Source organism: Eleutherodactylus coqui, chromosome 4 (assembly GCF_035609145.1).
Source record: "Eleutherodactylus coqui strain aEleCoq1 chromosome 4, aEleCoq1.hap1, whole genome shotgun sequence".
Lineage (NCBI taxonomy): Eukaryota > Metazoa > Chordata > Amphibia > Anura > Eleutherodactylidae > Eleutherodactylus > Eleutherodactylus coqui.
The window spans coordinates 288,824,900-288,838,384 of record NC_089840.1 but is presented as its reverse complement, the minus strand read 5'-3'; the positions used below and the strand labels follow the sequence as shown (position 1 = coordinate 288,838,384).

At 53.9% G+C, this 13,485-nt stretch overlaps 1 protein-coding gene across 2 annotated transcripts in view; it reads left to right on the top strand.

The window, feature by feature from the left end:
- Positions 1-13,485, top strand: part of LOC136626380 (plectin-like) — a 181,857-nt gene that overhangs the window by 7,908 nt on the left and 160,464 nt on the right. For both annotated transcript variants that reach the window (XM_066601376.1, XM_066601375.1), the window contains 2 exons: positions 864-945; positions 1,022-1,072. In XM_066601376.1, coding sequence (XP_066457473.1) covers positions 864-945; positions 1,022-1,072 — 133 coding nt within the window. The remainder of the gene's footprint in view (positions 1-863; positions 946-1,021; positions 1,073-13,485) is intronic.

Below are 13,485 nucleotides of genomic sequence, written 5' to 3'. Positions count from 1 at the left end.
TATTTTGGAAGTAGTGTAGGTACAGTATATACTGTATACTCAGGTACAGTGTGTTTACTGTATGGTGGAAGTATACTGTAGATGCAGTGTGAACATTCAGATACATTGCGGATACTTTATAGTGTCAATATGGGTACATTATGGAGACAGTATAGATACAATGTATATACTCAGGTACAGTATAGATGGCATGTATATATTTAGGTACAACGTGGATACTTTATAATAGCAGTATGGTACAGTGTATATACTTCATAGCAGCAGTATGGGTACATTATGGTGGCAGTATGGGTACATTATATACAGTATAGTTGCATTGTATCTACTGAAATACATTGTGGATATGGTACATAATGTAGACAGTATACAGTGTATATACACGGGTTCAGTAGGGATACATCATGGACACAGTATAGATATAGTATATATATGGGTACAGTGTGGGTACATTATGGAGACAATATAGGTACAGTGTATTTACACAGGTACAGTATGGTACATTGTGGATACTTTAGAGCGGCAGTATACAGTACAGTGCATATTCTAAGGTACAGTATAGATACACTGTATATACATGGCTACAGTGTTGGAACCTTATGGAGATAGTATAAATACAGTGTATATACATAGGTAGAGTGTGGGTACATTATGGAGAGAGTATAGAAGCAGTGTATATATATAGGTACAGTGTGGATACATTGTGGAGACAGTATTAATACAATGTATATACAAGTACGTTTTGGTACATTATGAATACAGTATAGACACAGTGTATATACAGGTACAGTGTGGGTACATTTTGGAGACAGTAAGCAGTACCTTGCGTATAACATGTAGCACAGTGTGTTTTGTTTACCCCCCAGGTGCAGTGTACAGTTGGGCACCGTCCCCGGGGGCCCCTCCGGTCCCGTACTTCACCGCGGTGCGGCGGCTGCAGAGCGAGCGGTACGTTACCCGTATTACAGTTACTGCCCGCGCTGCGTACAACCGCCATCATCTCCCATTTTCTGTCCCTTCCCAGGAATGAAGAAGCGGACGCCGTCAGAAGTGAACTTCACGGGGTTAACGCCAGGTGAGCGGCTGCCATACTGTACATCTTATTCTCCTCTACTCCGTCCAATCAGATGGCGGCTCTCGTCTGGGTGGCCGACGGGCACCATGGTATAGGTGAAGGGGCACAAAACAAGGTGGGCTGCGGACCCCCGCTCGGTGCGGGCTGCACCTGGGCTTGCAGCGTCACCCAGCAGGTAGCGGCGGCTGCTGATGTCGCTTAATAACGTCTTGATTCGCATTCTTACGCCCGCGCCAATGTTTGTTTTAGGAAATGCAAACTGCACAGCGAATCCGCCGTTTTTCCCCTATAACCGATCCAGAGAAACGTCCAGCAGCGATCAGAAGAACCGGACGGCTCCGCCACGAGGGCGCCGCACACGTGGCAGGGGATTCGCCATAACTAGATTATAGCGGGTGCAGCTGCGGCGATCCACATGCGGTTACGGCGGACCATCCGCAGCGGGCGCCGTCATCTGGAGGGCATCCGGTAAGCTCCGCCCCCGCAGGACACGCCAGGAGGTTTTATACAGCAGTAAAGAGAATATTCCGGGCGGATATTTCCTCGCGGTCTTATAAATCCTCCGTCCGGCGGGGAAAGTTTCCTGCGAGTCCGGAAGAAAAATCTCTCTTTAATATAGTTTTTGTGATTGAATCCCGCTGTGGCGGGGGAGGGGCGGCGAGTGTTTATATATACGGGGCGAATGGCGCCACGTGTGCAGCGTGAGAGGGCCAACACCTTGCCAGACGCAACATTGTATCACTGCAGCTCTGGGTGTGAGTGGAGACATGATGGAACATTGGCACTGCAGCTCTGGGTGTGAGTGGAGACATGATGGAACATTGGCACTGCAGCTCTGGGTGTGAGTGGAGACATGATGGAACATTGGCAGTGCAGCTCTGGGTGTGAGTGGAGACATGATGGAACATTGGCACTGCAGCTCTGGGTGTGAGTGGAGACATGATGGAACATTGGCACTGCAGCTTTGGGTGTGAGTGGAGACATGATGGAACATTGGCAGTGCAGCTCTGGGTGTGAGTGGAGACATGATGGAACATTGGCACTGCAGCTCTGGGTGTGAGTGGAGACATGATGGAACATTGGCACTGCAGCTTTGGGTGTGAGTGGAGACATGATGGAACATTGGCAGTGCAGCTCTGGGTGTGAGTGGAGACATGATGGAACATTGGCACTGCAGCTCTGGGTGTGAGTGGAGACATGACGGAACATTGGCACTGCAGCTTTGGGTGTGAGTGGAGACATGATGGAACATTGGCACTGCAGCTCTGGGTGTGAGTGGAGGTTAAGACAAGATATAAGAAAAGTATTTCTGCAGCTCTGGGTGTGATTGGAGCAGAAGACACAATGTAATGATAAAATTGTCACTACAGCTCTGGATGTGACGGGAGGATATGACAGATGTAATGAGAGACTAGTGACTGCAGCCCTAGATGTGACTGGAGGATAAGACAAGATATAATGAGAGAATTTTCACTGCAGCTCTGGGTGTGAGTGTAATGTAAGACATGATATAATTGTAGAATTATCGCTGCAGCTTTGGATGTGACTGGAGAATAAGACATGATAATGTAATTATCACTGCAGCTTTAAATTGTAATTGGAGGTTAAAGCAAGCTGCAATGACAGAATTATCATTGCAGCTCTGGATGTGACAGGAGTATAAGGGAGGATGTGATTAGAGAATAAGACAAGATATAATGATGGAATTGTTACTGCAGCTTTGGATGTGACTAGAGAAAAAGACACAATGAAATGATAGAATTGTCGTAGCAGCTTTGGATGTGACTGGAGAATAAGACACAATGAAATTATAGAATTGTCGTAGCAGCTTTGGGTGTGACTAGAGAAAAAGACACAATGAAATAATAGAATTGTAGCAGCAGTTCTGGATGTGACTGGAGGTTTGACGGATAAGAAAAGATGTAATGATGGAATTCTCACTGCAGCTCTGGGTGTGAGTGTAGTGTAAGACGTGATATAACAATAGAATTATCACTGCAGCTTTGGATGTGACTGGAGAATAAGACAATATTTAATCATATAATTGTCTCCGTAGCCCTGAAAATGACTCGGAGAAGGCAGGATGTGATGATAGATGGGTTCCTGCAGCTCTGGATGTGACAGGAGTATAAAGAATGATCAAACAATCCAGCGTAAAACATGCAGATTTTGCTGGTTTCTAATCTGCAGCAATTCAGCTGAAAATCCACATAAAACCGTCATGTGGTGTAAAACAATGCCAAGGGTCCAGCCTAAGGCAGGATGTAGTGATAGAACTGTGTCTGCAGCTCTGGATGCGACTGGAGCATTAGACAAGATGTAGCAGCAGAATTGTGTTTTGCAGCTCTGGATATGACGGAGTATAAAACATAATACAACAGTAGAACAGTGGCTGCAGCTCTGGATGTAATTAGAGTACAAGGCAGGATATAGAGATAGAACTGTGACTCCAGCTTTGGCTGTGACTGGAGTGTAAGACAGGATGTAACAATAGAATAGTGACTGCTGCTCTGGATGTGACTGATGTATAAAACATAATGCAACAGTAGAATAGTGGCTGCAGCTCTGGATGTGACTGGAGTGTGAGACAGGATATAATAACAGAAGAGGATATAGTGGTTGAATAGGATCTGCAGCTCTGGATGTAATTGCAGAACAAGGCAGGATATAGTGATATAACTGTGACTCCAGCTTTGGCTGTGACTAGAGTATGAGACAGGATGTAATAACAGGATAGTGGCTGCAGCTTTGGATGTGACACAGGAGAGAACCCTCCATGTGTAATACTGCGGTCTGTGCCTTGGCAGGCCCGGGGCCCGCACCCCTCCTAGGCTCACATTGTCCTGTGAGGGGTGCTGTGCAGCCGGCCCATAGAGGTCCTATTAGTATTGGCCATGATGGGCGGCGCTGCAGCCGCTTCTCATTTCTTCCTGCACTCGTTTGATCCTTTGTTGTCTGCAGCAGACATGGCCGCCGCAGTCAGATGAGGCCGCACTACATGAAAGCAGCCCGGCTCGCTGTGCTCGGTGTCCCGCTGACCCATTCAGGCGGCTCGGTTTATGAACTTTCATGTGTCCTCACTAATCCTGCGAATGTAGTGGGAAAGAGACGCCTCCACTATTAACCCATTCCCTGCTGAGAGACGCATGCTCAGCGTTTAACCCCTGCACTCACTCCATAGGGGAGGGAAATATGGCCGACCACAGGTGGAGCGCTTATCGCATTGGCTGACGGATTAGCCTCAGACCGGTGACCCATGGACTGACTGTGGATATCCGTGTGGTAATGACATGCCACCTCATGTAGTGACCGGTCTCCAGGGGATATATCCCACTCCCTGGGCCTTGGGTCGCAGCACAGCCTTCTCCTGACGTACTGACCGGTCTCCGGGGAGATGTGTCACATTCCCTGTGTTACAGCATAGCCTCCTCCTTATATACAGACCGGTCTCTGAGGGCATGTATCCCAATCCCTGAACCTCGGGTCACTGTGTGGCATCCTCTTCACACACAGACCGGTCTCTGAGGGCATGTATCCCAATCCCTGAACCTCGGATCACTGTGTGGCATCCTCTTCACATACAGACCGGTCTCTGAGGGCATGTATCCCAATCCCTGAACCTCGGATCACTGTGTGGCATCCTCTTCACATACAGACCGGTCTCTGAGGGCATGTATCCCAATCCCTGAACCTCGGATCACTGTGTGGCATCCTCTTCACATACAGACCGGTCTCCGGGGAGATGTCTCACATTCCCTGTGTTACAGAATAGCCTCCTCCTTATATACAGACCGGTCTCTGAGGGCATGTATCCCGTTCCCTGAACCTCGGATCACTGTGTGGCATCCTCTTTACATACAGACCGGTCTCTGAGGGCATGTATCCCGTTCCCTGAACCTCGGATCACTGTGTGGCATCCTCTTCACATACAGACCGGTCTCTGAGGGCATGTATCCCGTTCCCTGAACCTCGGATCACTGTGTGGCATCATCTTCACATACAGACCGGTCTCTGAGGGCATCTATCCCGTTCCCTGAACCTCGGATCACTGTGTGGCATCCTCTTCACATACAGACTGGTCTCTGAGGGCATGTATCCCGTTCCCTGAACCTCGGATCACTGTGTGGCATCCTCTTCACATACAGACCGGTCTCTGAGGGCATGTATCCCGTTCCCTGAACCTCGGATCACTGTGTGGCATCATCTTCACATACAGACCGGTCTCTGGGGGCATGTATCCCATTCCCTGAACCTCGGATCACTGTGTGGCATCATCTTCACATACAGACCGGTCTCTGAGGGCATGTATCCCATTCCCTGAACCTCGGATCACTGTGTGGCATCCTCTTCACATACAGACCGGTCTCTGAGGGCATGTATCCCAATCCCTGAACCTCAGGTCACTGTGTGGCATCCTCTTCACATACAGACCGGTCTCTGAGGGCATGTATCCCGTTCCCTGAACCTCGGATCACTGTGTGGCCTCCTCTTCACATACAGACCGGTCTCTGAGGGCATGTATCCCGTTCCCTGAACCTCGGAACACTGTGTGGCATCATCTTCACATACAGACCGGTCTCTGGGGGGTGTAACGCACAAACTAGGACTTGAGTCGTGTTGTGATCTACTCCTTATATACAGACCAATCTCCAGGGGGGTGTATTGCGTTCCCTGGATTGTGGCACGGCCTCCTCTTCACACACAGACAAGTCTCAAGGGGAATGTATCGCACACCTTGCGCCTCGGATTGTGGCGCAGCCTTTTCCTCTCATAGAGACTAGTCTCTGGGGGATGTATTACTCCTTGGGACTTGGGCCGAGGTGCAGCCGTTCCTCAGGTACAGACTGGTCTCCGGGGACATGTACCATTCTGAATCATGGCACGACCTCTTCCTCACATTCAGACCGGTCCCTGTAGATGATATTTTGAGATGCCTGGGAATCTGGTTGAGGCATGGCGCCCTCTTCACATATAGACTGGTCTCCGGGGCATGTATCGCGGTGCCTGATTTGTAGCGCAGCCTCCTTCTCACAGACCAGTCTCCAGGGAAGTGTATTGCGCTTCCCAGGACTCGGTTCGAAGCGTGGTCTCCTTTTCACGGTGAGACCGGTCTCCCGGTATGTGTTGTGCTCTCCTGGTAGCGCCTTTTACTTGCATACAGACTGGTCTCCGGGGGTTTATATTGCGTTCCCTGCGACTCGGGTTCAGGTGTGGCCCCCTGCTTACATACAATACTAGTCCTGGGGAATGGACCGCGCTCCCATAGTTATGACGCTGCCTTTTTCTTGCCTACGATTGGGTCTCTGAGGGATATATCTTACTTCCTAGGATTGGGTTGAGGTGTGGCCCCCTCCTCACATACGATACTAGTTCTGGGGAATGTATCGCACTCCCATGGTCGTGGCGGGGCCTTTTCCTCATCTACACTTGGGTCTCCGAGGGCATATATTGCACTCTCTAGATATCAGGTTGAGGCGCTGCCCCCTCCTCACATATAGACCGGTCTCCGGGGAGATGTATTGTGTTCGCTTGGTCGTGGCGCAGTCTTTTCTCATATACTATTGGGTCTACGAGGGCATATATTGCACTCCCTAGGAATCAGGTTGAGGCGCGGCCCCCTCCTCACATATAGACCGGTCTCCAGGGAGATGTATTGAGGCGCGGCCCCCTCCTCACATATAGACCGGTCTCCGGGGAGATGTATTGAGGCGCGGCCCCCTCTTCACATATAGACCGGTCTCCGGGGAGATGTATTGAGGCGCGGCCCCCTCCTCACATATAGACCGGTCTCCAGGGAGATGTATAGAGGCACGGCCCCCTCCTCACATATAGACCGGTCTCCGGGGAGATGTATTGTGTTCGCTTGGTCGTGGCGCAGTCTTGTCTCACATACTGTTGGGTCTACGAGGGCATATATTGCACTCCCTAGGAATCAGGTTGAGGCGCGGCCCCCTCCTCACATATAGACCGGCCTCCGGGGAGATGTATTGAGGCGCGGCCCCCTCCTCACATATAGACCGGTCTCCGGGGAGATGTATTGAGGCGCGGCCCCCTCCACATATAGACCGGTCTCCGGGGAGATGTATTGAGGCGCGGCCCCCTCCTCACATATAGACCGGTCTCCGGGGAGATGTATAGAGGCGCGGCCCCCTCCTCACATATAGACCGGTCTCCGGGGAGATGTATAGAGGCGCGGCCCCCTCCTCACATATAGACCGGCCTCCGGGGAGATGTATTGAGGCGCGGCCCCCTCCTCACATATAGACCGGTCTCCGGGGAGATGTATTGAGGCGCGGCCCCCTCCTCACATATAGACCGGCCTCCGGGGAGATGTATTGAGGCGCGGCCCCCTCCTCACATATAGACCGGCCTCCGGGGAGATGTATTGAGGCGCGGCCCCCCCTCACATATAGACCGGTCTCCAGGGAGATGTATTGAGGCGCGGCCCCCTCCTCACATATAGACCGGTCTCCAGGGAGATGTATAGAGGCGCGGCCCCCTCCTCACATATAGACCGGTCTCCGGGGAGATGTATTGTGTTCGCTTGGTCGTGGCGCAGTCTTGTCTCACATACTGTTGGGTCTACGAGGGCATATATTGCACTCCCTAGGATTCAGGTTGAGGCGCGTCCCCCTCCTCACATATAGACCGGTCTCCAGGGAGATGTATTGAGGCGCGGCCCCCTCCTCACATATAGACCGGTCTCCGGGAAGATGTATTGAGGCGCGGCCCCCTCCTCTCATATAGGCCGGCCTCCGGGGAGATGTATTGAGGCGCGGCCCCCTACTCACATATAGACCGGCCTCCGGGGAGATGTATTGAGGCGCGGCCCCCTCCCCACATATAGACCGGCCTCCGGGGAGATGTATTGAGGCGCGGCCCCCTCCTCACATATAGACCGGTCTCCGGGGAGATGTATTGTGTTCGCTTGGTCGTGGCGCAGTCTTGTCTCACATACTGTTGGGTCTACGAGGGCATATATTGCACTCCCCTGGAATCAGGGTGAGGCGCGGCCCCCTCCTCACATATAGACCGGCCTCCGGGGAGATGTATTGAGGTGCGGCCCCCTCCTCACATATAGACCGGTCTCCGGGGAGATGTATTGAGGCGCGGCCCCCTCCTTACATATAGACCGGTATCCGAGGAGATGTATTGAGGCGCGGCCCCCTCCTTACATATAGACCGGTATCCGAGGAGATGTATTGAGGCGCGGCCCCCTCCTCACATATAGACCGGTCTCCGGGGAGATGTATTGTGTTCGCTTGGTCGTGGCGCAGTCTTGTCTCACATACTGTTGGGTCTACGAGGGCATATATTGCACTCCCTAGGAATCAGGTTGAGGCGCGGCCCCCTCCTCACATATAGACCGGTCTCCGGGGAGATGTATTGAGGCGCGGCCCCCTCCTCACATATAGACCGGTCTCCAGGGAGATGTATTGTGTTCGCTTGGTCGTGGCGCAGTCTTTTATCACATAGTATTGGGTCTACGAGGGCATATATTGCACTCCCTTGGAATCAGTTGAGGCGCGGCCCCCTCCTCACATATAGACTGGTATCCGGGGAGATGTATTGAGGCGCGGCCCCCTCCTCTCATATAGGCCGGCCCTCGGGGAGATGTATTGAGGCGCGGCCCCCTCCCCACATATAGACCGGCCTCCGGGGAGATGTATTGAGGCGCGGCCCCCTCCTCACATATAGACCGGTCTCCGGGGAGATGTATTGAGGCGCGGCCCCCTCCTCACATATAGACCGGTCTCCAGGGAGATGTATTGTGTTCGCTTGGTCGTGGCGCAGTCTTTTATCACATAGTATTGGGTCTACGAGGGCATATATTGCACTCCCTTGGAATCAGTTGAGGCGCGGCCCCCTCCTCACATATAGACTGGTATCCGGGGAGATGTATTGAGGCGCGGCCCCCTCCTCTCATATAGGCCGGCCCTCGGGGAGATGTATTGAGGCGCGGCCCCCTCCCCACATATAGACCGGCCTCCGGGGAGATGTATTGAGGCGCGGCCCCCTCCTCACATATAGACCGGTCTCCGGGGAGATGTATTGTGTTTGCTTGGTCGTGGCGCAGTCTTGTCTCACATACTGTTGGGTCTACGAGGGCATATATTGCACTCCCCTGGAATCAGGGTGAGGCGCGGCCCCCTCCTCACATATAGACCGGCCTCCGGGGAGATGTATTGAGGTGCGGCCCCCTCCTCACATATAGACCGGTCTCCGGGGAGATGTATTGAGGCGCGGCCCCCTCCCCACATATAGACCGGCCTCCGGGGAGATGTATTGAGGCGCGGCCCCCTCCTCACATATAGACCGTTCTCCGGGGAGATGTATTGTGTTCGCTTGGTCGTGGCGCAGTCTTGTCTCACATACTGTTGGGTCTCCGAGGGCATATATTGCACTCCCTAGGAATCAGGTTGAGGCGCGGCCCCCTCCTCACATATAGACCGGTCTCCAGGGAGATGTATTGAGGCGCGGCCCCCTCCTCACATATAGACCGGTCTCCGGGGAGATGTATTGAGGCGCGGCCCCCTCCTCACATATAGACCGGTCTCCGGGGAGATGTATTGAGGTGCGGCCCCCTCCTCACATATAGACCGGCCTCCGGGGAGATGTATAGAGGCGCGGCCCCCTCCTCACATACAGACCGGTCTCCAGGGAGATGTATTGAGGTGCGGCCCCCTCCTCACATATAGACCGGCCTCCGGGGAGATGTATTGAGGCGCGGCCCCCTCCTCACATATAGACCGGTCTCCGGGGAGATGTATTGAGGCGCGGCCCCCTCCTCACATATAGACCGGTCTCCGGGGAGATGTATTGAGGCGCGGCCCCCTCTTCACATATAGACCAGTCTCCGGGGAGATGTATAGAGGCGCCGCCCCCTCCTCACATATAGACCGGTCTCCGGGGAGATGTATTGTGTTCGCTTGGTCGTGGCGCAGTCTTGTCTCACATACTGTTGGGTCTACGAGGGCATATATCGGACTCCCTAGGAATCAGGTTGAGGCGCGGCCCCCTCCTCACATATAGACCGGTCTCCGGGGAGATGTATTGTGCTCCCTGGGTCGCAGGCGGCCTCCTCTGGCCTCAAACACTTGGTACATTCTGACAATTTGTAGCTGCGATTCCTCCATTACCCTCCTAAGACCCTAATAATAGGTTTTTCTCCGGCAAGGTATTAAACATTAAAGGCCATAAATTCCTCAGTCACCTGCGTCCATTTATCGGTAATTTATTATGGAAGGTATCAGACGGCGCTCCTGACATCACGGCCTCTTCTCCCCATAAATCTGCTTCCACGTGTTTACTTAACTTACACTGAAGTTCAAGAAAGGACCTCCAGCACGGGGAGGGGGCGGCTTAACCCCTGGAGGTGACCCCGGAGCGCAGGTACCAGATCTGCTCTATGTGCTGGAGATGGCAGCTGCTGGGGTGATGGAAGCTGCTGCGACTCTCTGGTATCAGCCTCTCAGGCAGCTGTTTCTCCTCTGGCTGCCCTGTATGTCAATTATGCAATCATCTTGTAAGTTAATACTAAATGATAAAGTGATTGCTGCAAGTCCGCTTCGTCTTCAGGCCACAGCAGGCCGGCGATGGGATACGATGACATCACATCTGCCATTGCTGATGTCATATCCAGTTTACTGTAGCGCTGATAAGCCTGAAGCCTAAACAATGGGCTGAAAAACACAGAAAACCATAAAACATCCCCTCGTGGGGCCACTGCCCCCTCCAGAGCAAACCCTGGAAGGACCACTGCCCCCTCCAGAGTATTTCCAAGTAGGGCCACTGCCCCCTCCAGAGCATTCCCTTGCAGGACCACTGCCCTCTCCAGAGCATCCCATCGCAGTTCCACTGCCTTCCCCTTCCGGAGCATCCTCTCGCAAGACCACTGCCCCCTTCAGAGCATTCCCTCGCAGGACTACTGCCATCACCGGAGTATCACCTTGCTGGGCCACTGCCACCTCCAGAGTATTCCCTCATAGGGCCACTGCCCCCTCCAGAGTATTCCCTCGTAGGACCACTGCCCCCTCCAGAGCATCCCGTCGTAGGACCACTGCCCCCTCCAGAGCATCCCGTCGTAGGACCACTGCCCCCTCCAGAGCATCCCGTCGTAGGGCCACTGCACCTTCCAGAGCATCCCCTCGTAGGGCCACTGCCCCCTCCAGAGCATTCCCTCGTAGGGCCACTGCCCCCTCCAGTGCATCCCTTTGCCGGACCAGCACCCCCTATAGAGCATCCCCTCGTAGGACCACTGCCCCTCTCTCCATAGTATCCCCTCGCAGGACCACTGCCCCCTCCAGAGCATCCCATCGCAGTTCCACTACCCCACCCCCCCTTCAGGAGCATCCCCTCGCAAGACCACTGCCCCCTCCAGAGCATTCCCTCGCAGGATCACTGCCATCACCGGAGTATCACCTCGCTGGGCCACTGCCACCTCCTGAGTATTCCCTTTTAAGGCCATTGCCCCCTCCAGAGCATCCCCTTGCAGGACCACTGCCCCATCCAAAGCATCCCCTCGCAGTACCACTGCCTCCTCCAGAGCATTTCCTCGCAGGACCAGTGCCAAATCCGAAGTATTCCCTCATATGGCCACTGCCCCCTCCAGGGCATCCCCTCGTGGGGCCACTGCCCCCTCCAGAGAATCCCCTCGCAGGACCACTGCCCCCTCCAGAGTATTCCCAAGTAGGGCCACTGCCCCCTCCAGAGCATCCCCTACTAGGACCACTGCCCCCTCCAGAGCATTCCCTTGCAGGACCACTGCCCTCTCCAGAGCATCCCATCGCAGTTCCACTGCCTCCCCCTTCCGGAGCATCCTATCGCAAGACCACTGCCCCCTTCAGAGCATTCCCTCACAGGACTACTGCCACCACCAGAGTATCCCCTTGCTGGGCCACTGCCATCTCTGGAGTATTCCCTCATAGGACCACTGCACCCTCCAGAGCATCCCCTCGTAGGGCCACTGCCCCCACCAGAGCATCCCCTCATAGAACCACGGCCCCCTCCAGAGCATCCCCTCGTAGGGCCACTGCCCCCTCCAGAGCATCCCCTCATAGAGCCACTGCCCCCTCCAGAGCATCTCCTCGCAGGACCACTGCCCTCTCCAGAGCATCTCATCACAGTTCCACTGCCCCCCCCCCCCTTTCCGGAACATCCCCTCGCAAGACCACTGCCCCCTCCAGAGCATCCCCTCGCAGGACCACTGCCCCCCTCCAGAGCATCCCCTTGCAGGACCACTGCCCCTCTTCAGAGCATCCCCTCGCAGAACCACTGCCCCCTCCAGAGCATCCCCTCGCATGACCACTGCCCCTCGCTCCAGAGTATCCCCTTGCAAGACCACTGCCCCTTCCAGAGCACGCCATTGCAGTTCCACTGCCCCCTCTTCCCCCCTTCTGGAGCATCCCCTTGCAAGACCACTGCCCCCTCCAGAGCATTCCCTCGCAGGACCACTGCCACCTCCGCAGTATCCCCTCGCTGGGCCACTGCCACCTCTGGAGTATTCGCTCGCTGGGCCACTGCCCCCTCCAGAGCAACCTTCCTCAGAACCACTGCCCCCTGAAGCATCCCCTCACTGGGACACCGCACCTTTTGAAGTCCCCTTGCTGCGCCACTGCTCCATTCAGAGCATCCACTTGCTTGGTCACTGCCCCCTTTGGATCATCTCCACACTGGACCCCTGGCCACCCTTCTCCGGAGTATCCCCTCGCAGGACCACTGCTCTCTGTACATTGATGCTGAGGAGTGATTATCCTTCATCCCCCTCCTGCAGTGTCTTACCCCAGGCTCTCACCTGTCTCTGTACACTGATGCCGAGGAGTGATTATCCCTCCCATGTTCCTCCTGCAGTGTCTGCCCCGGTTTCTATCTTCTCTCTGTACACTGATGCTGAGTAGTGATCATCCCCATCCTCCTCCTACAGTTTCTGCCCCAGGTTCTTTCTTCTCTCTGTACACTGATACACAGCCTATGTGATTCACTCTGTCTCTCTTCACACTGCCTTGTGTGTGATCCCCTCCTTACCTACACTGCAGTACTGCAGCACAGCCAGCGATGTGAAGGAGTTGCACAGACTCTACGGTAGCAGAACAGTAGACATTTTAATGAAGACTATTTGGAAAATCTTGTACTTAAGAAACAAATAGACCATGAAAAATGATCAGTGCAGAAAGTGTCCAGAGCCTTTAAGGAAGGTCCTATGATCTGGTCCAGTCTCCACCATAGATGTTCACCAGTCTCTCTTTGAACCTGATCCTCCTCAAATAGAAAAAAAATAGGATCGTGATGATTGGGTTTCCATCCGGGGATGGTCAGGTATCGAGCCAGGGATGGTCATTCATCTGATGGGAAGCATCAAACAGGCTGGTGATGATCAGGTATCAGGCCAGGGATGGTCTTGCATCGGGTCAGCA